Source organism: Ranitomeya variabilis, chromosome 7, assembly GCF_051348905.1.
Source record: "Ranitomeya variabilis isolate aRanVar5 chromosome 7, aRanVar5.hap1, whole genome shotgun sequence".
Lineage (NCBI taxonomy): Eukaryota > Metazoa > Chordata > Amphibia > Anura > Dendrobatidae > Ranitomeya > Ranitomeya variabilis.
The window spans coordinates 218,863,007-218,888,627 of record NC_135238.1 but is presented as its reverse complement, the minus strand read 5'-3'; the positions used below and the strand labels follow the sequence as shown (position 1 = coordinate 218,888,627).

The 25,621-nt window shown below is 43.5% G+C and overlaps 1 protein-coding gene across 4 annotated transcripts in view; it reads left to right on the top strand.

The window, feature by feature from the left end:
• Positions 1-25,621, top strand: part of GALNT13 (polypeptide N-acetylgalactosaminyltransferase 13) — a 371,281-nt gene that overhangs the window by 254,249 nt on the left and 91,411 nt on the right. For all 4 annotated transcript variants that reach the window (XR_013217812.1, XM_077272937.1, XM_077272936.1 and 1 more), the window contains exons 3-7: positions 2,282-2,448; positions 12,352-12,559; positions 15,363-15,533; positions 19,932-20,049; positions 23,170-23,350. Coding sequence is in view for 3 of the 4 variants with exons in the window: in XM_077272937.1 (XP_077129052.1) it covers positions 2,282-2,448; positions 12,352-12,559; positions 15,363-15,533; positions 19,932-20,049; positions 23,170-23,350 (845 nt within the window). In the remaining variant the exon portion in view is untranslated. The remainder of the gene's footprint in view (positions 1-2,281; positions 2,449-12,351; positions 12,560-15,362; positions 15,534-19,931; positions 20,050-23,169; positions 23,351-25,621) is intronic.

Below are 25,621 nucleotides of genomic sequence, written 5' to 3'. Positions count from 1 at the left end.
TATGGGCCTTTTTATTTAGTGCTGATTTCTATGGTTTTCTTTTACTAAGGGGGCGTGGCTCTCAGGATCCTCAGGGGCGTGTATTTAGGATGCGCCACATAGTTGTCTTTTCTATTTGCATCCACCAGTGCATAGTTGCCGATTATGTTGCATACAAAAGCAGAAAAAAACATAAAAACATAAACAATTTTGATCAAAAAAATTCACAACCAAGTGTTTTAGATACTATGTATATAATATATAATATTTTATTGGTAAATAGTGCTATGGAAAAACCCACGACAAGCCCCAAATCAGTGCCCTGTATACTTCTTCTACCTCTTCTACATCCAACATGACATTTTGCTTCATCATTTTACAAATTTACAAACATCTTAACGTCCAAGGATTTTTCTTTTCAGAATTTCACTTTTTGTTTTAATCCTCCGTGCATGATGAAGGACTCTTTCAATCTATTCAATAATGATTTCATTCCAGCAAATACCACACAGTGTTTAGTAGCCAAATAACAATTATACAAAACAGAAGCGCGAAATATCCCTTTGGGGTAAACGAAATATGTGACAATTTGACTTATTGCCAGAGTAATATCGGCAAGGTTTCCATTCATTGTGTAGCGTATTACCGGAGAGGCGAACCCGCGCCAGTAAATCATTAGCCATCTGTGTAGGCAGAACGCTCTACACTTTGCTAACATGCCCTCTTTATTGGCAGCCGCGCTCTCAGTGTCTGCGTCCCGTGTTATACATCTGTAAGATAAATGCTACGAGAAATATTCACTTACGGATCGTTGTTCGAAGTGCGTCTAGTAAACACCTGCCGCGCACCACTGATTGGATATTAGTTTTCCTAGATGAGACTAGTGTTAATCAATGCAGATGGTAAATGACTGTCTGAGTTAAAGGATACTTTGTTATTGAGTCTGGGGGAACTGAGGACATCATGGTAAATATGGCTCGCGGGAAGCTGACAGTCCATTTCCTATTTAATTAAAAAATGTTGGTGCACCCTTGGCGTGGCCTATGTCTTGGTTCACGATCCAATTATCTTCAAAATAAAAGCTGGTGTCTTACATTCATTGACTTGTCTTTAACACCCAGAGTGAACGCTTATTCTCCTGTCTGCGCCTGGGCACTCGACACTGGACGGTCGTAGCGGCATGCTCATATGGTTAGTGCGGGCACACACACAATGGCCATGGCGCACTCTGATGTCTGGCTCCTTGGATGAGACGTAGAGTGCACCGCAGCCATTAAGTGCGCACCGTGGCAATCATCCAGTGCCGAAGGGGCGGACAGGAGGCACTGAGTTCAGGCTGAGCGTTAGGGGCCAAGTCAATCAATACCATACCGGCTTTATTATACGAATAGTCGAAGCAGGCAAAATAGATGCAACGTCAAATAAATTACAAGGGTGCTACAGATGTCTGTGATAATTGGGTCAATGTTGGATGGCAATGTGCAAGCTGGTGGCGCCGCTCCTGACCCAAGCATGACAGCTTTTTAATTTTCTTTGAGGCCATCAAGTTCATGTCAGGAGATGCGTTGCCAGCCCATGCATTGCATAATCGGTCCAATATTGGATCGCCATGCACGGGCTGGTCACGCATCTCCAGACCTGAGCGTGACAGCCTCATAGAATATATGAAGCTGTCACGCACAGGTCAGGAGTGGTGCAGCCAACCCGTGCATGGCCACCCAACCAATTGTCACAGACATCTGAATCTGCACTAAAGAAGAATACTGGACAAAAAAAAAAAGAAAAAAAAGCAGTACAGAAAAAATGTGCCGCCTATATAGCCCAAAACAAATGTTTATTGGTCCGCTAATATTCTAAGACTGAAAAAAACAAAACAATTAAAAACAACTAGAATCAGAATATCCATATCGACATCTAAAGGTAATATAAACCAATAGAGGTTACAGTTGCGCTCAAAAATTTACATACCCCTGCAGAATTTTTGCTTTCTTGGCCTTTTTACAGAGAGTATGAACGATAACACCAAAACTATTTCTCCACTTCTGGTTAGTGGTTGGGTGAAGCCATTTATTGTCAAACTACTGTGTTTTCTCTTTTTAAATCATAATGACAACACAAAACATCCAAATGACTCTGATGAAAAGTTCACATACTCCATTTCTTAATACCGGGAATAGGTGCCCTATGTAAATGTTTAGGCAGCTTTCCTGCCATTTTGGGGGTGACAGACTCCCTTTAAAGAACTGTATTACGTCATTTGTGTATGTCTTAATATGCTTTTTTGTTTATTTTTTTTTAACAGATGTAAGACTAAAGTTTATCCCGATGAACTTCCCAACACAAGCATAGTAATAGTATTCCACAATGAGGCCTGGAGCACTCTGCTACGGACCGTCCACAGCGTCATCAACCGATCACCGCACCATCTGTTATCAGAAATCATTTTGGTTGACGATGCAAGTGAACGAGGTAGCGGCTGTAATTTTATTGCTTTTCTTTAGCCTAATTTATCACTCTGTGGTGTGAAGAAGAATCATCAATAGTCACGGATCTCTGTTTTGTCTCGTATTTGGATTGTGTTTCTTTTGTTTAAAGGCCATAAGTTACGTCACGTGAAGATAAAGATGATTGTGGGTAGTAACGCAACAGCATTGTCTCTGAAATAAAGTGCGAATTCTTCATGGGGCTTAAGCTGACCGGAAGTTAACACTGCCTCATCACTTCATTTTCCTATTTTTCTCCTCCCACATTGTCACTGTGTCCTTTGTGGCGTCAGATGTGCGGACAGAAATCCCGCTTCACTTCACTGTTCTGACCTTCCATGAGCATTGGCTTCATATTGTTCTGCACAGGCGCTGGAGAGTCACTGTAATTTCCGCACTCAGTGTTCTCTGGCGCACTAGAAAGGTGCCACTGACATGCTTACTATGCAGGGCGGGAGGAAGAAATTCGGGAGTGCACCTTTTCTGGGCGCTGGCGAAAACTGGGATCGGATGTTACAGTGACTTTCTGGTAGAGATGAGCAGATATGTTCGGAATTGGTCATCGAATCTGAATTTGTCATATTCGTGCCATATTAGTACCTTATTCGTATCGAATTTATGTTTGATGATCGGCTCCAAACATATTCGGTAATTTCTACTCCCGTTGACTCCAGTGACTTTTGGCTGTGTTCGTTGAATATTGCAAAAACAATATTTGCCGCTGATCGTAATCGGAAGCAAGTTGTGCAAAATTTGCTCAACTCTACTCTCTAGCGCCTGTGCCGTGGTCATGCGGGCAGGGGGTACTCGGTAGCCAGGCAGAGATATCTCAGAGGCGATTGCCCAGCACCGTGGCCCTGACCGGGCAAGTGACAGGGGAATATTTGCAGGGGATAATAGTTTATAGTTTTATCATGACGCTAGCTGAGATGTCTGGCCAGGGATGGCCAGCGCTGCGAGTGGGGTCCTAGATGGTAATACAGCAAGATGGATCACTCCCCTCAGCAAGAGCTTGCCCCCATGGCAATGATGGGAGTTGTAGTGAGAAGTGCAGCAGAAAGAAGCAAGGAGGCAAAGGAGTTCAGTCTTTACCTTTACTGATGATGGATGCAGGTTGAATCCAGAGGTTTTGGTCACTAGGTCCGGGGTCTGGCTAGTCTGGAAGCAGCTGGAGTCCGCTCCACCAAGTGGGTAGAATAAGCCTTCCTTTCTGTGCCTGTCTCTTTGACGCTGATCTGTACTCCCAGCTTGTCTATTCTGCAGCTGCTCATGCCAGCATACATCACGAGTTCTGCAAGCTGGTCTCTCGGTCCCAGCTCTGAACCCTCTATAATGTGGTGCTTCTAGTGCTGCAAGAGAAGCCACAGTCCCCTGGTCTCCAGATTCTGCTCTCAGGGTTTGCAATCCCTGATAGTCCAGGGCTCTGGTGTCCTGCTCTCCTCTTATCCTAGAGTGAGCCTTCCATTGCTCCAACCCTGGAAAAACTACATATGCTCCTTCTTCCCTTCCTCACACTACACTGTGTGACGCCCGGGAGACCGAGGTACCCAGCACCAGATCAATGAGGTCCGTCTCTTGAGGGGGATGTCACTAGTGGCTTGACCCGATGCTGTGGCCTCAGGCGATGCACAGTGTAAGGGATATCATGAAGGAACAGACACTTACTTGATCAGCAGCAGGTCCTCTCAGCTGTGATGACCCTGATCCTGGATCGACGGCTATTGTCCAAATGAAAGACTGAGGCGCTGAAACGTTTAACCAATTTACTTCAACAAAAAGGGATTTGCCACCAATACTGTCACCGGAGTCTGTATAAGAACTCTGAATTACTTTGACCCTGTCAGGATTTCCACCTCTTATTATGCGCAGTTTCTGTATGGCCCTGCTGCTGCTTGTGAACTGGCTGCCAACCCAATCTGTCTCTTCTGTGTTCTGGTTCGATGGACAACCCGAGTCCTTTTTGTCGGCTTACCCCCTCTGGCAGTACTGCTGAACTCTGTGTCTGTTGCTGCGTCTTACCCTGGTGAAGCTGATATCACCTCACTTCCTTCCGGTTGCTGTATTATATATAATGAATATAGCCACGGATCCAGTATCCGTCTCTGCGCCTATTCTGGGTAGAGGTTATTGCTACCCGGTTCTCACAATGTCCTTTTTCTCTATTCCTCTTTTCCTACTATGGGTATTACGGGCCTATAATCCGTCATAGGGCTGTTAGGAGTTCAGTTATACGACCTCTCACTTTCAGCTCCTCAACCCAACTGCCAGTCCTTTTCTCAGACCAGAATAGATCAAGGGGAGTCTCTGGAGCTCCCCCTTCTGGCCGGAGATGGTCTTGCTATTTTAATATTTGTATTTGGTGTCAATAACTATTTTTGTGGCAAATACCCCTAGGGGCGCCACATTCCCACTTAGTTAAGAACAGTACTCCGGGACTGTGGGACGATAACATTTTGAAATAACAATTGATATATACAGAGTCTTAAAAATGAAAAGTTACAAAAACCACTCAAAGAAACAAAAAAAAAAATGGAATTCTGTAAAAAGTCACTTCAAATAGCGTCCATTAATACAGTTCTATCCTTGATGGTACTAGGAAACAAAGTTCACAAAGCAGTCTTTCCGGAGCTTTGATTTAGTGTTTCCGGGCTGATAAAAAGTTCAAGAATATGCAAGAAGTTCATACAGGCAAGTCTCTGTAGGTACTGGGCTTAAACGTTACAGAACGATAACAATGACTGTAGTCTTATAGTTGGTAATCCGCATACCTGGCCGGTAATTGACCCTGGGTACTACGCTGGGATCTACGTAATAGCGGTGTCTCTTTATGTGGTGTACTACTGTCTACTGCGGATATAGTATCTGCCCTCTCTGCTAAAGATAATTCCACCACTATGGGGTTGGCAAGTCCACCGTGAATGGGATCACTCTGATCAGGAATCTGTTCTTCCTGACCTGGAACCTCTTGTAGTACGGGGTCAGCCTCTTCCTGTCTTGGGATTTCTAATATTGGGTTCGGTGTTGGATAAAAGGCCACCATGGGAACCACTACTGCACCATGGTATGTTAGTAGGGTTTTGGGAAAGTCTCTTATACAGGTGTGATACATTTCCTCCTCTTTTTCCTTTACTGGTTGAACCTGTATAGGTTGAATAACTTCTGATTCTGGCTGGACAACTTCTGGCTCTTTCAACGTTTCCGGACATAATTTAAGATTGTCTCTTGACACTAGTACAGATGTTAAACCTCCGTTTTTGCTAATGAGACACATTTTAGGATTATCCATTCTTGTTGGTAAAACTGTGTAGGGTACGGCTTCCCATTGATTATCCAGTTTATTGGTTCGACGATTCCTCTTGAGTACTTGGTCACCCGGTCTTAATGGAGTTGCTAGAGCATTCTGGTTGAAAGTTCGCTCTTGTCTTTCTCTGGTTTGCTGGAGGCTTCTTTCCACACTCTCTTGCACTTGGCGATACTGCTTTTGCCGTACGACATCCCAATTGGAGTCTTGAACTTCTGCGTCTGGTTTCAGAATTCCCATTTCTAGATCGATTGGTAATTGGCCGGGTCTTGCACGCATAAGATAAGCTGGGGTGCAGTTGGTAGAGCTCACCGGGACATGATTATACAGATCTACCAAGTCAGGCAATTTCTCTGGCCATTGATTCCTTTCCGTTTCAGGTAAAGTCTTTAGTAGGTCTATCACAATATGGTTCATCTTCTCACATAAGCCGTTTGTTTGTGGATGATAGGCCGTCGTCCGGATCTTTTTGCAACCATACATATTACAGAACTCTCTGAAGATCTCTGATTCAAAGGCTGTACCCTGGTCAGTGAGAACATGTTCCGGATATCCATGGGGTCTACAAAAGTACGTTTGGAACGCTTTGGCTGCTGTTTTTGCAGTCAGATCTTTTACAGGTACTACTCCCAAGAAGCGCGAATAATGGTTCACGATGGTCACGGCATAGACGTAACCGGTCCGGCTCGGTGTCAACTTCACGTGGTCCATGGCTACCAGTTCAAGTGGTGGTTTGGTGATTATGGGCTGCAGTGGTGCTCTTTGGCTCTTTTGATCGTTCCTTCTGAGGTTGCACGGGCCACAGTTTCTACACCACTGTTCGATTGATTTTCTCATCCCGACCCAATAAAATCTTTCTCTCAGAAGTACTTCTAGCTTTTTCCAACCAAAGTGACCAGCGCCATTGTGGTAAGCCTCGAGGACCATCCTCACATCTTGTTTAGGCACGATAATCTGCCAAACCAATTCATGTGTTTTCGGATTGGTGTATCTTCTACAGAGTTTCCCTTGATACAGGAACATTTTGCCTCTCTCTTTCCAGAGTTGATGCGTCTCTTCTGGGGCATCCTCATTGGGATATGCACTTTGCTCAGTCAATAGTTCCTTCACTATCTTCACAGCCGGATTGCTATCTTGGGTGTCAGCCCATCAATGGTGTGCTAACGGATTAAAATTCACTTCTTGTTGTTTCTGATAGGTATTTGACTGACGATGTTTTGCCTTGGGCTGATGAAAGGCTGGTAGTTCAATTTCTTCAAGCTCCCCCGTTTCTTCTTCTACATCTCTCAAGTGTGGCATCCGGGATAGGGCATCGGCATTTCCATTCTTGCGACCTGCTCGATACTTGATCACGAAGTTGTAATTAGATAACCGGGCTATCCATCGCTGTTCTAACGCACCTAATTTAGCCGTGTCTAGGTGGGTCAATGGATTGTTGTCAGTATAGACAATAAATTCTGCACCGGTTAAATAGTGTTTGAAACGTTCAGTCACAGCCCAAACTACTGCCAGTAGCTCTAATTTGAAGGAACTATAATTTTCAAAATTTCTTTCAGTAGGCCGGAGTTTTCTACTTGCAAAGGCGATGACTTTCTCCCGACCTTCTTGCTTTTGTGACAGCACCGCTCCCAATCCCACATTACTGGCATCGGTGTAGAGGATGAAAGGTTGATGGTAATCCGGGTACGCCAGAACTTCTTCTCCGGTTAGTGCCTTCTTTAGTTGTTCAAAGGAGTCTTCTCTTTCGTCGTTCCACTGAAAAGGAGGGTTTCAGTTTGAAGGTTTATTCGTCTGCCCTATCAAAGTATCTTGCAAGGGCGCTGCCAATTTGGTAAATCCTTTTATAAATCTACGATAGTAACCCACTAATCCCAAGAATTGCCTCAATTCTTTTGCATTCGTAGGTCTTGCCCAATCCCTTATGGCAGTTATTTTCTCGGGATCCGGTGCTACTCCCTCCGAACTCACGATGTGCCCTAAGTATTGTACCTTTGGCTTGAGAAGGTGACATTTGGATGGTTTGATTTTCATACCATACTTGGATAAGGCTTCGAACACCTCTGCCAGGTCTGTTAAGTGCTGTTTGTAAGTCTGTGAGTAGACGATCACATCATCTAGGTACAGGAGGACGGTCTCAAAGTTCTTGTGTCCGAGGCAACATTCCATCAGTCGCTGGAAAGTACCGGATGTGTTGCAGAGTCCGAACGGCATGCAATTAAATTCGCTTAGACCCATTGGTGTGGTGAATGCCGTTTTTTCTTTATCTCTCTCAGCCACAGGGACTTGCCAATACCCGCTTGTTAAGTCTAAGGTGGAAAAATAATTAGCAGATTTCAAAGCAGTCAAGGACTCTTCTATCCTAGGCAAGGGATAGGCATCTTTATGGGTGAAGTTATTAATCCGCCGGTAGTCTACGCACATTCTCATGGTTCCGTCCTTTTTTTTGACAATCACCAGAGGGGCCGCCCAAGGGCTACAACTATCTCTTATTACCCCGGCCTGTTTCATCTCTCTCAGCATGTCCTTCGCGCATTGATAGTGAGCGGGCGGTATGGGTCTATATCTTTCTTTTATCGGGGGATGGTCACCGGTGGGGATTATATGTTCCACCCCTTCTATCCGTCCGAAGTCCAATGGGTGTTTACTGAAGACCTGTTCGTATTCCGTCACTAATCTATATACCCCTTGTCTTTGATGGGTAGGTGTTGAATCTACACCCACGTCTAGCTGTTGGCACCAATCCTCCGATTCTCCATCTGAGCCATTATTTTCCACCTGACAGGTCGATTCTAAGGGCTCAACGGTTGTGATGGCATTGTTTTCAACAGTATATAACTTTGCCACTGTAGCGTACCTTGGCAAAGTGACCTCTTCCTCTCCACAGTTCAAAAGTCGTACCGGCACCCGTCCCCGGTGTACCTCGACCACCCCTCGTGCCGTGAGTATAGTGGGTCTGCTGTCGGTGTACGCTGGTTCTATTAAGGCTTGATAGTCTCGTCCTTTAGTACCAATGGCCGCTCTACACCATATCAGCATTTCTGTTTTTGGTGGGATTACAATAGATGTTGGATCACTCACCCTCACACTGCCGATTTCTCCACCTGCAACTTCTATCTGTTGCCTTAACATTAATACTTTTATTTCCCTCCGTAGAACTCTCTGCTGGCAGGATCGGGCGGTTTCAGCAATTTGTTGTAAGACAGAAATAACTTCGGAAAAGCAGTTTTCTAACACATTCATTCCTATCAATACAGTTGGTTCACAGTTCTGTCGGTCAACATCAACGACAATTATACCCTGTTTCTTCAATTCTGCTTTACCAATCTTTATGGTCATCTCCCTGAATCCTAGTTTCGGTACCAACTTACCATTACTGGCCCATATATCTAGTTCAACATCAGAGGGCCCTTTATCAATATCTACCTCAGCCCAGTACCTCTTATAAAGGATATATGGTATAGATGAAATCTGGGAACCTGTATCCAGCAAAGCGTTGAGGGGAATTCCGTCCAGCATGATAGGGATGATGGGTCGTCCTCCGATGTACCTGTCGTGCCAGGGTGTTGGGCCTTGAAAATTCATTCCTGCGAAGCCGCCCGCATTCCCAGGGGATTCCCGTTTAAATCACAATTTCGTGCAAAGTGGCCTGGCTGCTGGCAACGGCGGCAAATGGGCTGTCCATCCGGTTGGTAGCGGTCACGGGGTCGTCCTCTCCATGTCGGGTACCTCCGGGACCTCATCCGTGGAACATCCTCTCTACGGTTTGCCAACTCCATCTTGGGTTCTCTCATCTCCTGCATGGTTTTAGCCATTGAAGCAACAACATCAGTTAAAGAGTCAAGCTTTTGCTGAAGAGCCTCATTAGTAATGGGCCCCAGGGACTTAGCACTGGCACCGGACGTAGCTGATGTCACTGGCATTCCCCGTTGCTGAAGTGCATCTGCCATGGGTTGTGTGAGATCCTGATCCCGAGGTGCCTCTGCCAGCTGGAGACGTATAGCGCTCTCCTTTATTTGGGCAAATGTCAATTCAGGGTTCTTAAAAACAAGCATGCTCACATGCCCCCGGTGAGAAGGGGTGTAGAGTCCCTCAATAAATTGATCTCTTAGCAGTTTATCAGCTCCTGTGTTAAAAATGGGTTCAGCCAGTGTAAGTGATTTAAGGGCTTCCTGCAGGTTTAAGGCAAAATCTCTCACGCCCTCATTAGCTTTTCGTTTGCAATTAAAAAATCGTACTTTAGCTTTGCTGCTGGCAGTGGTTTCAAATGTAGCTTTTAATCCAGCAAATATGCGTTCAACAGTACCTTTTAGATCAGTTGCCCATGCCGTGACCTCTCGCTTAGCATGGACACTTAACTGCATCATCAGGAGACTAACACGCTGAGCTTCACCCACGGGGAACATATCAAAATGAGCCAGCATCTTTTCCCTGAAACCGTCAAGGGTATTAGGTTCACCTTCATACATTGGAAGCCACGGGCCACCCGGGGTAAATGGCATTAACACCGGCATGATGGGCGCCACTCCTTGCACTGCTGCGCTGCCAGGCTCTCTATCGACACTCTGTCTTTCAGCTGCATTAGCGTCGCCGGGTGCTGCGGCGTCTCCGTGCTGCGACATACTGTACCCCGTTAGTTAATCCAGACCCCTCCGGTCCCAGCTTCCGTCTAGATAATGTAGATTCGTTCCTCTGTGCAGCAGGATGACAATGACACACCCCCTGCTGCCTCTAACTGCCGCACGCTCTGTGATGGTGGATTTTGAAGTTTTTCAGTTAGACTGGGGCTTGGGTAATGACGTAGCTCGATTAACAGTTTTGTGCCTAACGGTTATGAGATGATTACTTCAGGGGATGGCAGCCATTTTTACCCCATTATAACCATGGAGAAAAGTCACTTTCAATAGTTTTCAATGGGGAACGGGATTTTCTTTAACAAAGTCAATTTCTGAGATTTTTCATCCAAATTTTCACAGTTTCAGACTCCAATTACGGCACACAATACCCGGTGTACGGGCTGGCCCAATCCTGTTCGTGACGCCAGTTGTGACGCCCGGGAGACCGAGGTACCCAGCACCAGATCAATGAGGTCCGTCTCTTGAGGGAGATGTCACTAGTGGCTTGACCCGGTGCTGTGGTCTCAGGCGATGTACAGTGTAAGGGATATCATGAAGGAACAGACACTTACTTGATCAGCAGCAGGTCCTCTCAGCTGTGATGACCCCGATCCTGGATCGACGGCTATTGTCCAAATGAAAGACTGAGGCGCTGAAACGTTTAACCAGTTTACTTCAACACAAAGGGATTTGCCACCAATACTGTCACCGGAGTCTGTATAAGAACCCTGAATTACTTTGACCCTGTCAGGATTTCCACCTCTTATTATGCGCAGTTTCTGTATGGCCCTGCTGCTGCTTGTGAACTGGCTGCCGACCCAATCTGTCTCTTCTGTGGTCTGGTTCGATGGACAACCCGAGTCCTTATTGTCGGCTTACCCCCTCTGGGAGTACCGCTGAACTCTGTGTCTGTTGCTGCGTCTTACCCTGGTGAAGCTGATATCACCTCACTTCCTTCCGGTTGCTGTATTATATATAATGAATGTAGCCACGGATCCGGTATCCATCTCTGCGCCTATTCTGGGTAGAGGTTATTGCTACCCGGTTCTCACAATGTCCTTTTTCTCTATTCCTCTTTTCCTACTATGGGTATTACGGGCCTATAATCCGTCATAGGGCTGTTAGGAGCTCAGTTATACGACCTCTCACTTTCAGCTCCTCAACCCAACTGCCAATCTTTTTCTCAGACCAGAATAGATCAAGGGGAGTCTCTGGAGCTCCCCCTTCTGGCCGGAGATGGTAGTGCAGTCTTGCTATTTTAATATTTGTATTTGGTGTCAATAACTATTTTTTGTGGCAAATACCCCTAGGGGCGCCACAACTGCACTACTCTGCTCTTACTCGTCAGCCAGAAGAGGCAGTCACCCTACAAACGTGGGGCTTGTGCTCCACCTTCTTGTCAGGGATGGGCTTGTGTGTGGATGCATGGTTTACTTAGTGTAGGGAGCTCCATTTACTTCCAGACATGATACCCCCACCGGTTACGGAGGCAATATCATTGTGGCAGCTGGACCACACGGGCACCACACCTGTGCAGAACAAAAGTGAAGCCAATGCCTGAGAATGGCGGAACAGTGAAGAGGAGCAACAGTAGTCAGATTGCGCAGGCGCCATGCACTTGATGTTACAGGATAAAGTGATGATGAAAGATAGGACAATGAAGCGAGGAGGCAGCATTATCTTCCGGTCAGCGTCTGCCCCATAACCCGGAAGAGGCCATTTCCATAAAACGATAAAAGATGATTTTTCCACACCATTGCATCTGATACATGAGGCATATAGGTATTTTTTTGTATGCCCATATTAGTAGGTCAAATGTGGTGAAAGATTCCCTGTAAGGTTAGTCATGAGGTCTCCATGGAATAAACTAAATTGGGTTCCACCGGTCACTGCAGAAAGCGCTTGTGACATGAAACATGTTGCCATGTTTGATTTTTCCTAATTTCGCTTTACTTTTTTCTTTTTATTCCCATAGATTTCCTGAAGAATCCATTGGAAAATTATGTCAAACAGTTGGAAGTTCCAGTCAAAATTTTGCGGATGGAACAGAGGTCGGGACTGATACGGGCTCGTCTTAGAGGAGCTAATATTTCAAGGGGTCAAGTGATAACTTTCCTCGATGCTCATTGCGAATGCACAGTTGGATGGTTGGAGCCTCTACTAGCGAGAATAAAAGAAGACAGGTCAGTATGATACCTTGATTTTGTCTAGTCAAACCTATACACCTTTTCTAACTATACACCTGCATACATTATTTATCAGTTTATCCATTTATTATGTAATAGGAAATATGTATTGCAACACTTTATCTTGTTATTAAAAAGTTGTAAGTATTTATCTCCTGCAGTTTGCATGTATTATGATACATAGCAAGCTGCTTGATTACTTTCTCCCCTTCTAAACTTAAACCCGATTTGTTTTTGTTCTATTTAATGAGATTTGAATTAAGATTAGGAAATTAAGAATAGGAAAGTGATGAGATGGCGACTTAAAGGGAAAGGAAGCTGTTGACATTGAGAATGAACAGAACTGAGCAGCTTGCAGTGTGTTGTGAGACATTCAAGCTGCACAGGACAAAACGTTGCAAAAAAAGTGATTGCAGAAATGTTTTATATCACTTTATACTGCACATTATTTACTATTTAATAGCTTTCGGCTCGATCTCGAGTCATGGTGACTTGATGGATGAACGCTCTGTAGGAAGATTGATTTTGTGCAATCCTAGATAGGTCCACCAGGGTCCTATCTGCAGTTATTTGATAGTATAAAACTACACTGCACAGACAATTTACTAAAAAACATTTGAGTCTTGTCCAATTTTTTCACTGACCCATAGACTTACATTGGCAATTTTGACCTAAGACTTGGATCAAAATCAGACATGTACCTGTGATTTTGTGTGTGCGGCTCGGACTGAGAAGGTACGAAAAAACACAGATAAAATACGTCCACGAAAAACGTCAGAGTTTTTATATTTGACTCAGTCAATGGTGATGCATGAAAATTGCCTCTGAAACATCCATTTAAATACACTTTACTGGTAAAGATGAATAATTTGCGCGAATGATAGATTACAATACAGATGTCAGAAAAAGTCATATCATTCTCTCCGGTGAAAAACATTTATCACCATGTTTTTGTTAACGGCATTGACTCGTCCCACAGCTCTTTACAATGTATTCATTCATATCTGTCCTTGCTTTAGTGAAGCTTACCGGCTAATTTCCATAAAACAGATACAATATAGTCAATTTCTTGGAAAGCCGCTTATCTGAACGGTATAATTTTATAGTGTAAAAAATATTGAAGAAAAATTATGCATAAATATAGGAAAAATTTGACATCTCCCTGTAGCATCCTGGTCAGAAAATACAAGGGTTAGTGGTAAAAGGACTATCCACCGCGCACCCTAAACTACAGGTGCTTCTTATAAACTTAGAATATCACCAAAAAATACCTTACAAAACAGAGTGATGTATTTCACTGATTTATGTCTGTTAATGTTGATGATTATGGCTTACAATAGACAACACCAGAAGCGTCTTACCTGAGCCAAGGAAAAAAAAAATAGACTGTTGCTCGGTGGTCCAAGGTGTGGTTTTCAGATGAAAGTAAATTTTGCATTTCATTTGGGAATCAAGGTCCCAGAGTCTGGAGGAAGAGTGGAGAGGCCACAAACCAACCTGGTGGAGGTCTAGTGTGATGCTTCCACAATCAGTGATGGTTTGGGGAGCCATGTCATCTGCTGGTGTAGGTCCTCTGTGTTTCATCAAGACCAAAGTCAGCGCAGCCATCTACCAGGAAATTTTAGAGCACTTCATGCTTCCCTCTGGCGACAAGCTTTTTGGAGATGGAAATTTAGTTCTCCAGCACGACTTGGCACCTGTCCACACTGCCAAAAGTACCAATACCTGGTTTACAAACAACAGTATCACTGGGCTTGATTGGCAGCAAACTCGCCTGACCTTAACCCCATAGAGAATTTATAGGGTATTGTCAAGAGGAAGAGGAGAGACACCAGACCCAACAATGCAGACGAGCTGAAGGCTGCTATCAAAGCAACCTGGGCTTCCATAACCCCTCAGCAGTGCCACAGGCTGATCGCCTCCATGCCACGCCGCATTGATGCAGTAATTGATGCAAAAGGAGCCCGACCAAGTATTGAGTGCATTTACTGAACATACATTTCAGTAGGCCAACATTTCGGATTTTAAAATAATTTTTCAAGCTGGTGTTATAAAATATTCTAATTTAGTGAGATGATGACTTTTAGGGTTTCATTGGCTGTAAGCCATAATCATCAACATTAACAGAAATAAACACGTGAAATAGATCACTCTGATTGTAATGATTCTATATCAGTGTTCCCCAACTCCAGTCCTCAAGAGCCACCAACAGGTCATGTTTTCAGGATTTCCTTAGTAGTCCCAGGTGATAATTTCAGTACCTGTACATGTAATAATTCCATCACCTGGGCAATACTAATGAAATCCTGAAAACATGACCTGTTGGTGGCTCTGGAGGCCTGGAGTTGGGGAACACTGCTCTATATAATATATGAGTTTGACTTTTTGTATTGAAAAACTGAAATAAATTTACTTTTTGATGATATTCTAAATTTGTGAGAAGCACCTATATGATCCAGACCAATACTATTAGACACCTGTGGGGGACCTGTTGGAAATTTTGCATTGGTGTCCATAAATTTTATTTTGTACCATTGGGGGAAAGCTTTAAGCTATATTTGTTTGCCACATATTGCGCATGTTAGATTATGCTTACTAAGGGTTAAATTATCACAGTCAGCGGGGCGGAAATGAATACAAATGGTATAAATAAAAGTAATGGATAATATGACTGAAAGCCATGAATAATCCGTAGATAATTACTATTATTTACAAGCTTACGGCTCGTCGGGCCCCGCGGTAATGTGCATGTGTAGGAAGTTGAGATTTGTTTTGTTCTGTATCATATTTTCGTCTCCAGGAAAACGGTGGTTTGTCCAATAATCGATGTAATAAGCGATGACACATTTGAGTACATGGCCGGTTCAGACATGACTTACGGTGGATTTAATTGGAAATTGAATTTTCGCTGGTATCCTGTTCCCCAGAGAGAAATGGACAGAAGGAAAGGAGACCGAACATTACCAGTAAGGTAAATGGCGGATACTTTGTTAGATGCATGGCCGGCCGCACACAGATATTTACAGAGGAGTCAATACAAATGGAAAAAAAAACAGGCAGTAAACAATCAATTCAAGGAAGCAAAGCAACAAAAGCAGAAAGACGGCGAGCAACATTCTAATGAGTCTTCACACGTCCTGCGCCAAAATAATGTTCTCCGCTACAGAAAATACTACACCCTCCCTATAAATAATAGATAGCCAATTTAACCCCTTAAGGAGGCAGCCAATTTTTCATTTTGCATTTTTGTTTTTACCTCTGCTTCTACCAAGAGCCATAACTGCTTAATTTTCAACATAGCTCTATGAAGGCTTGTATTTTTTTGTAGGACAAGTTGTGGTTTTGAACGACACCATTCATTTTACTCAGAAGCGTAGATAGGGGTTTTGGTTCGGGGGGGAGGGGGGCGAAGCTTCTGAGTGGGCCCCTAACCAGGTAGCCTTGATTACAATTCGGTGACGCACCCTAATAGTGGAGGAGCACCTCAGCAGATGACCGCGCTGTTACTGAAGATAATCTCTATATAACGACCAACATGGGTATTACCGCCATATGGTCAGTGGTAGATATCAGCCTTACAGAACATAGATCACAGCACAGTTACAGATAGTGACTTACCGCTGATGCTCTCTGATGGAGTCGTCACTTTTTCCGTCTTTTCCATCTGGCCCAGACCGACATGACAACTTCTTCCAGCTAGGACTCGGCTGCAGAAATTACAACAAAGACACGTTTCACTTCTCATATTCCTGCCATCACCATCTATTCCCAACCTGCACAAACTCCTCATCCTGCTGATACCCCAATACTGAGCCGCTGCCATATGTGTCCCTAGTACTACACCTGATACCCCAATACTGAGCTGCTGCTGCCCTATGTGACCCTATTACTGCACCTGCTGTGTGGAACTGTGTGCCTTTAGATGTTAAAACAACCCTCTAGAATATAGTGATGCCGGGTGTAAGTGCCCTAGAAAACAGTGCCCACATTGTACCCCTAGAAAGTAATATTGCCCTGGGTGCCCCTTTGACAGTCAAAGTAACCCAAGTTCCCCTATAACAATAAGTGCCCACTTTACATTTAATAATATCCCGAGTCCCCCCCTGTACAGCTCCCCTCTAGACAGTATAATGCCCCCTCACTGTATAGTACCACCCACACAGTATACTGATCCCTTAGTAGCCACTGTAGTCTCCATACTGTATGATGATCCCCTAGATAGCCTCCATATAGTATAATGTACCAGATAGTCCTCAATATACTATAATTAACTCCCCATACTCCTCAATATAGTATAATGAACTCCCCATAGTCCTCTATAGTATAATGCATCCTCCATAGGTCTTTATAATGTAATGCAGCCCCCATAGTCCTCTATAGTATAATGTAGCCCCCCCATAGTCCTCTATAGTATAATGCTCTCTCCATGGACAGACTCGATATAGTATAATATACTCCCCATAGGCAGCCTCTATACGGTATAAAGCACCCACATAGGCAGACTTTGAATGATATAATGCACCCCCATAGGCAGACTCTATATACAGTAGTATAATACACCCCCCAGCCAAACTTTGTATGGAATAATGCACCCGCATAGGCAGACTCTATATGTTATAATGCACCCTCACAGGCAGACTCTCTAGTATAATGCACCCCCCATAGGCAGACTCAATAAACAGTAGTATAATGCACCCCCCATAGGCAGACTCAATATACAGTTGTATTATACACTCCCGTAGGTATACTTTATATAGTATAATGCACTCCCCATAGGCAGATTCTATATACAGTAGTATAATGCCCCCCATAACCAGGCTCTATATTATAATGCACCCCCCATAGGCAGACTCTATATACAGTAGTATACCCCCATAAAAATAAATACAATACTCCCCACCCGTCCTGGCTCCCCCGCTGCTCCGAGTGCCCGCACATCTCTGGACAGCAGGCACCGAGTTATGTCATCATCGCGCCTGCTGTCAGTGTCTGTGTCAGGGACGTCAGGGGATAATGGGAGAGGGAGCGTGATGCTCCCACTCTCAAATGCATTCAATTGTATCGGCATATAGCCAATAGTTGACCTTGCGATGAGGGGCAGGGATCTGGTGCTGGCAACAGGCCCCCCTACTGCTCAGGGGCTCCATAGCGGCCAAGTGGCAGAGAAGGAAGATTGAGTCTCCCTGCCGGCTAATCTGTGTTACTCTGCCGCCACCACTGATTTGCAGCTTGCTGACATTGTACACAGGAAGCTGTCAATCAATGGTGTGGACGGGGTTATACACAGCTCAGCATTTGCATTTGTAGCTACAACTACAGCAGAGAACGCAGGGATTCTATCAAAATTACAGCCAGCAGCCCAGTAACTAACACATCGCTGGAATCAGGGTTTCTGTCCCTACATCATACTGCTCTCTGATTACACAGCAGAAAGCTGCTGACAGATTACATTTACTCTCGTAGACAAATATAGAAGTTTTGGTGGTCCAAGAGACTGGATCTCAACCAAACATTTATAGCATACTCTATGAATCTACACTCACCGGCCACTTTATTAAGTACACCATGCTAGTAACGGGTTGGACCCCCTTTTGCCTTCAGAACTGCCTCAATTCTTCGTGGCATAGATTCAACAAGGTGCTGGAAGCATTCCTCAGAGATTTTGGTCCATATTGACATGATGGCATCACACAGTTGCCGCAGATTTGTCGGCTGCACATCCCAAAGATGCTCCATACAAGGCAGGATGGATCCATGCTTTCATGTTGTTTACGCCAAATTCTGACCCTACCATCCGAATGTCGCAGCAGAAATCGAGACTCATCAGACCAAGCAACGTTTTTCCAATCTTCTACTGTCCAATTTCGATGAGCTTGTACAAATTGTAGCCTCAGTTTCCTGTTCTTAGCTGAAAGGAGTGGTACCCGGTGTGGTCTTCTGCTGCTGTAGCCCATCTGCCTCAAAGTTCGACGCACTGTGCGTTCAGAGATGCTCTTAGGCCTACCTTGGTTGTAACGGGTGGCGATTTGAGTCACTGTTGCCTTTCTATCAGCTCGAACCAGTCTGCCCATTCTCCTCTGACCTCTGGCATCAACAAGGCATTTCCGCCCACAGAACTGCCGCTCACTGGATTTTTTTTCTTTTTCGGACCATTCTCTGTAAACCCTAGAGATGGTTGTGCGTGAAAATCCCAGTAGATCAGCAGTTTCTGAAATACTCAGACCAGCCCTTCTGGCACCAACAACCATGCCACGTTCAAAGGCACTCAAATCACCTTTCTTCCCCATACTGATGCTCGGTTTGAACTGCAGGAGATTGTCTTGACCATGTCTACATGCCTAAATGCACTGAGTTGCCGCCATGTGATTGGCTGATTAGAAATTAAGTGTTAACAAGAAGTTGGACAGGTGTACCTAATAAAGTGGCCGGTGAGTGTATATGAATGTCATATACTGTAGATTCTTCTCTAGGTCAGCCAAGGTCCTGAAAAAAATACAAAATATTGGGTGTTTGAATCTATTATTTTAAAGTCTGGTGGAAAAAGAAGGAAAGTTAAAACAAGTCTGAAAAATAGAATTATCATATAAGGGTTTAATTTTAGTATTTTTCTACAATGCAACATTTTTGAAAATATAGTATTTTTGCAAATATAAAGATGACATGGAATCAATGGTGCTATATAAATAAATAAATAATAATAATAATAATAATAATAATAACAGGATCTTTTTTTCTAAAACGTGTGAGTGATTTATCTTTACATGTCAAGAATACATCGTACCTGAATGGGCGTCATATGTCATTGAATCTGAGATGTTATTTTTCTATGTTGTTTTATCTAAGAAGTAAAAATACTGGAGTGATGGCGACGGCGGCGCAAAGAATCAGCCTGATGTGTTCAACACTAGTGCCCTCTGCTGGAATGGAAAAAGAAGGCTCAGAACTTTTCACTTTTCTTTATGATTTTATTAAAATATTATTACTATATATTTTTATTACTATTATTATTATTATTATCTATTTTTCTGCTGTATAAAAAGAGAGTGCTGTCAGGAAAAACGCTACATATAATACACGCCTCTTTGCCATTTTTTAAGTACTTTTTTTTCCCCCATTCATTGGAATGAGTGAAAAATGCTGCAAAAGCACTGAAAGAATTGACAGCAAATTTACAAAAATGCTTTGATGATTGAAATCTGCAAAGAAAAAAAAAGCAATGTGTGCATGAGTTTTAAAAATTCTCAATCACTTTGCCAGTACTGCAAAACGCTGCATTTTTTTTCCACTGCAAAAATGCTGAAAAATCTCAAAGTGTGAACAAGCCCGTAATGCTTTAGGGACAGGTTCTTAAAGATTCTATTTTCTCCAGGACGCCTACAATGGCCGGGGGCTTGTTCTCCATTGACAAAAACTACTTTGAAGAACTAGGAAGCTATGACTCAGGAATGGACATATGGGGCGGAGAAAATCTGGAAATGTCTTTCAGAGTAAGTATGTGTTTCCTTATAGGTTCAGGTCTGGTTGTCTATATAAAGAAATGTAGAAATTCTGAAATTATGATCAGTTTTATTTTGTAAATCGTAATAACACAGAGTTTATAAATAAATAAAAGCGGTATATCCAAATTGGAAAGATATCCCCCCTATCTATAGGAGAATGGGGATCTGGATGCCTGAGAGCGGAGATCTATAGAGCCCCATCTTGAATATGCCCATGCTCAACCTTGACTCCCTTCATTGTCTAGACCAGTGTTCCCCAACTCTGGTCCTCAAGAGCCACCAACAGGTCATGTTTTCAGGATTTCCTTAGTATTGCCCAGGTGAGAATTCCATCACCTGCACAGACAAGAATTCCATCACCTGTGAAATACTAAGGAAATCCTGAAAACATGATCTGTTGGTGGCTCTTGAGGAGCGGAGTTGGGCAACACTGGTCTAGGCGATGGATGGAGAACGCCAAGCGCCGTACTCTGCTTTCGCCAGCTTTCTATGATCGGAGCCGAGGTCGAATGTTGTGCACCTCTGCTCCACTCCATTTCTACAGTGCTCCACTCTCGAACATCCAGAGCCCCTATCTCGGGATGGGTCGTGGTCTGACCCCCATGGATAGGAGATGAACTTCAGTTCCGGGAATGACCCTTTAAAATGTTCTGATAAGTTGTTTGCCACACTTAGGTGACCTGCATTAATTATCTCTGCTCTGCTATATATTACTTATGTAAATTGGATTTTTCCCCATTCCATCAAATGTGATTTCAGTTGTCGATCAGATTGTCAAAAATGCACCGATAATAAGTCAATGTAGTTACCAATGGCCAGACATGAAAGCCTAAAGCATTGTACCTACTATGTTGACTCCGACCCATTTTATACATGCGGCTCACGGTGTTGGGTTTGTTAAAAGGAACCCGTCGGCCGAATCACGCTGCACAAACTGCAAGCGGCATGAGTCAAAGCCTGGCTGTATGATTGAGGCCAGATAGATTTTTCTCTAAAACGCTCCAACATTTCCCAGACATCACAGAAGATCTGGTCGGGGGCCATAGGGTGAGACAAGGCTAATCTGATGCCCCCTTGGCCGGTTTTTCCCTTATCCCTCTTCAGGTGATTGACAAGTCTCTTGCTAAGTTCATACATTGGATAGACCTGTCAATCACCTGGATTTTTATAGCAAGCCGCCATTTTGCTCACTGTAAAGAAGCCTCCTATTTTTCCTTTTCCCGCCCTGTGAATTCTCTTCGGCCTCCTAACTCCAGTGAGTGGTTTCCAACATGACAGAAGAGGGTCCCTGTGCAAGAACAGTATATGGGCCCTTTCCAGCTCAATAGCTTTGGAGGTGAAAGTGCGCCCCTTACATCTTGGGCCCCTGTGCAGCTGCCCAGATTGGGCCAATGGTATGTCCGTCCCAGCCTCAGACCTTACGGTGTGCCATATAACATCACAAAATTATGACCCACGTCGTTCCCGAGTGCAGAAGGGCGTCAGAGGCCTCACTGCATCACATGAGCATCACAGCCGGATTATCACTGCCGGCATTGCCGTGTTATGATTATATTTCTGCTGATTTCTTATGAAGTCTTAATTAATCTTAGTATAGAAGAAAAACATTTACAAGCAGCTCGGAAGAAGAAATTGCCGTTTACCATTCATCAAGTAACACCTCATGAATATTCAGCGAGAACGCGTTAGGTTAATTGGGGATTTGTTGTGTTAATTTAAAGAGTTGCTTTCTAATCTTGTTTCATAGAACATTTGTATTATGCACAATTATATCGCCCTCCTTCCCGTCTGTCTGAGTATCGGATCCGTGTAACCAGCTGATTGCACTTCAATTACATCAGAAATGTCAGTGCGCATGTACCCGACCTTGTCTGATACGAGAACTGAGACGTCTACGTGAACCAGGTGCCGCACGTACCGTCCAAGACTGCAAAACTAGAACTGACGCTCCTGGGCCCTAATGTATCATCTATTACAGGGCCCACCTATCATCTTATGTGGCCATAGGAATCAGGGCTCGGTGGTGACTACTACGTCCAGACCCCTATTGTTACAGTAATGGTCAGAAATATACTTATCTGCGATACATGATGATGATAAATTCAGAATTTTGCTAACTTTTTACAAACTTGATAACAGTTTCTATTTTCCATAAACTAGAGTGCAAAGAGGTGGCCTTAAGTTGAGAAATAGGGGGCATTCCATAATATTTAGGAGAGCTCCTAGGGGGCGGGGCTTTTCAGCTGTACAACAGCTGCAGGGTTATGCTTATGGCACTGATGTTAATTGTTACTTTGTTCATATTGTACATGTTGCTCATGTCAGTTCATTCCTGCATCTTCCATGTTGATGATGAATATAATGGTTGCTGTGTGTTCCACATAAATCAGTTCATTCTTCCACAAGCGATAAATGATTCTGCTGAAATCTACATCAAGGCTTATATATTTTTTTAATTTTGGCTGGTAAAAAGACAACAGTGTATTGTAGGAGCTAATACAGGATTTACCCTAGACTCTTTTCTATGGGTCATATAATTGGGAATTCTCATTTCGAGGTTATAAGTTCCTAGTCATCAACCAAGTGCTAAATGCAGTGCTGGCTCCTATTGTATAGTATGCAGCCCCTACAGAGAGCCACAACAGGCCACCAAATATTGGACATGTTTATCCAGATCACATTAAGCCTTCCAAATAAAGCAAGTCCTGGCATATGCTTTGGTTTGACTGGTGTTAATAGATAGGGCATAACTTGGGGGTCCAACCACTGGGAGCACCAGTAATCCATCTTGAATGGAGTGGATTCGCGCATGCTCAACCTTTGCTCTAATCATAGTCTATGGGACTGGAGAAAATAGCGCTGTACTTGGCTTTCTCCGGCAGCTCCATAGACAATGAATTGAGCAGAGGTTGAGCACCAGCAGCGGCGGACATAGCATTGGTGCAAGATTTAGATTGTTGGAAGCTCTTTTTAAAGAAAATTCAATGCACTCCCGGAATGCTACATCTATGGGGATGTTACAATCTTAAGCAATATGCAGGAAATATAATATTGTAATATTGCCTCAATGTTACCAAAAAATATTTAGCCCGATGTTTTTCTCTTTAGATCTGGCAGTGCGGTGGATCGCTTGAAATTGTCACTTGTTCTCATGTCGGCCATGTGTTTCGGAAAGCGACTCCCTATACATTTCCTGGTGGAACGGGTCATGTGATCAACAAAAACAACAGAAGACTTGCAGAGGTGTGGATGGACGACTTCAAAGATTTCTTCTATATCATATCTCCAGGTAAATGGTGTGAAATTGCAGTTTGTTTATGACCTAATCTAATGTAGTTAAAGGCTTATTCCAATCTTGAGATGGTGATATCTCCATCCTGGCACCGACCACCGGGGCTGGAGATGCAGAAACTGCCAACACGAGAGGTGGTGAGTTCTCCTTCAATGGAAGTCTTCAAACAGAGGCTGGACAGAGATCTGTCTGAGATGGTTTAGTGACTTCTGCATTGAGCAGGGGGTTGGACATGATGACCCTGGAGGTCCCTTCCAACTCTTACCTTCTATGAAATCTTCTATGAAACCTCTTGGGTTCGTAGTGCCCGAAAATCCTCTGCTTCCCGTAAAAGCATATTCTCATTATCCTCTATCTTCAGGTGCGCACCGCCTCCCTGCGTCCCACCTTCTTGCTTTTCGGAGGCGGAAAGCTCCTGAATGATTGACAGATTGCAGCTTTGTTTCTGCAGCATCTATAGAGAAGAGAGGCTGTAACACTGACTGGATCCGGTGATCCTACAGAGCAGCACTTACTAGCTCTATAGCAAGGAGATTGTAAGCGCTGCGCTACTTGCTCAGGAAACCAGCTACAACTGATAGACTAATGTGGTGGCCAGTAAAATAGGCAACAAGTAGGAAATAATAACATTCAAAAGACCTTGTTTCTTGAGAATGGAGAGGATGAATAATAAGAGGTAGATTGTCAAGTTGCTTGTTTTACAAGCTCTTTGCAATTTTAACTATTTAGAACATAGAGAAAACCACTGTAACAGTCATAGGTCCCAATTCATCAGCTTGCGTCAGATTTGTGACATAATGCACTTTAAAATATCTCTTGCATTGTGCAAAAAATTGTGCAAATTTTGGGCATTTTTATGCCAACCAGCTCTGCCTACTTTTTGAGAGGTGGACGGAGCTTAGTAGGAGAAGACGTGGTCAAGAGCAGGTGACACATTAATCCTAATCTTCACACAAAAGTATCGTGCTGGAGTACATTCTGGTCCACATTTGGTGAGTTCAACGTTACAGGCTATAACCGGGAAATGATCTTGCTGATTGGCTGCAGCGCTGTCAACTTCACATCAGTGCTGCAGACAAAAACAGATAATGGGAGCTGCGGTGAAGACTCAGTGCTGGACCCTGGGAAGGGGAATAAAGCTCATTTTGATTTTTTAATGCAAGATGCAGGCAGGGGACAGGGATTTTCTAAAATCAGAATACCCCTTTAAGAGGCACATGCCTCCTAATGTATTCACGGCATCCTACTTCAGTGTACCTTTCATATAGACTGGCGTGTAAAATGACAGTCTTGGGTCGGGGCCATAGAATTTAAGAATAAAATTCTGGTTACCGGCTGCCACCACTAGAGGGAGCTCTTTGCTATGGGATTTTGAATCAAATGCGTTTTCCTTGTTGGGATTTGCCATTACTTACTGATTGTCGGGACTAATTTTTCAGAAAATATTTGGATGATTGTAAGGGTGTTGATCCTACTTTTCTTGACTCCTTGGGATAAAATGTATGCAGATTTGCATTAAAAAATTATTTTTTGCTACTTTAAGGAAGTTTCTGGGTGTAGATATATGCAGTGATTTGGGTTGCTATGTAAGGAGGGAAGTTTGTTCGAACTTCAGGACCTTGGATAAATTACTAATCTGAGATGATGGCATAATGAGAGATAAGTATTTACATCTCGCTGATAAAGTGATGACTAATAGGTCCCCTGATTGCTTTTAAGGTATGAAAGAAACTTTCTCGTCTGTTCCCTACAGTTATATTCAAGTGCAAAGCAGAAATCTAATAATTCTCCATTACCTTGTGGCGGCTTCTGCATAAATTTCAGTTTAATTGCATTTTAATTACTGCAGGTTAAGGAGAGTTTAAGCTTTCTGAAGAAGGTTACAGGAGAGACGGTATTAATTAGTGTGAAGAAACGGGGAAATATTTAAATACAATTACATGAACAATTCAGCATTTAGTCAAGCAGAAACTGATTTCCCCGGGTGTTAATGCATAAACAATCCTTCATGTGGAAATTTTCAGAAACATTTCTCATAGAATATTATTTGCTGCATTTACCAGGTACTCCATGGTACCGTCCACACAACGGCTTTTTCAAGCGGATTCTACTCCGACTTCCTCCTGAAAAAGCGCTCAAAAATCATTCAAAAAAAGGAACATAAGCATTTTTATCTTAAAAAGACTTCCTGCTCATATATGCTTAAAAACCAAGAGAAAATGCTAAAAACGGTTACAAAACATTGAAAAAATTCCTAGGAAACAACCT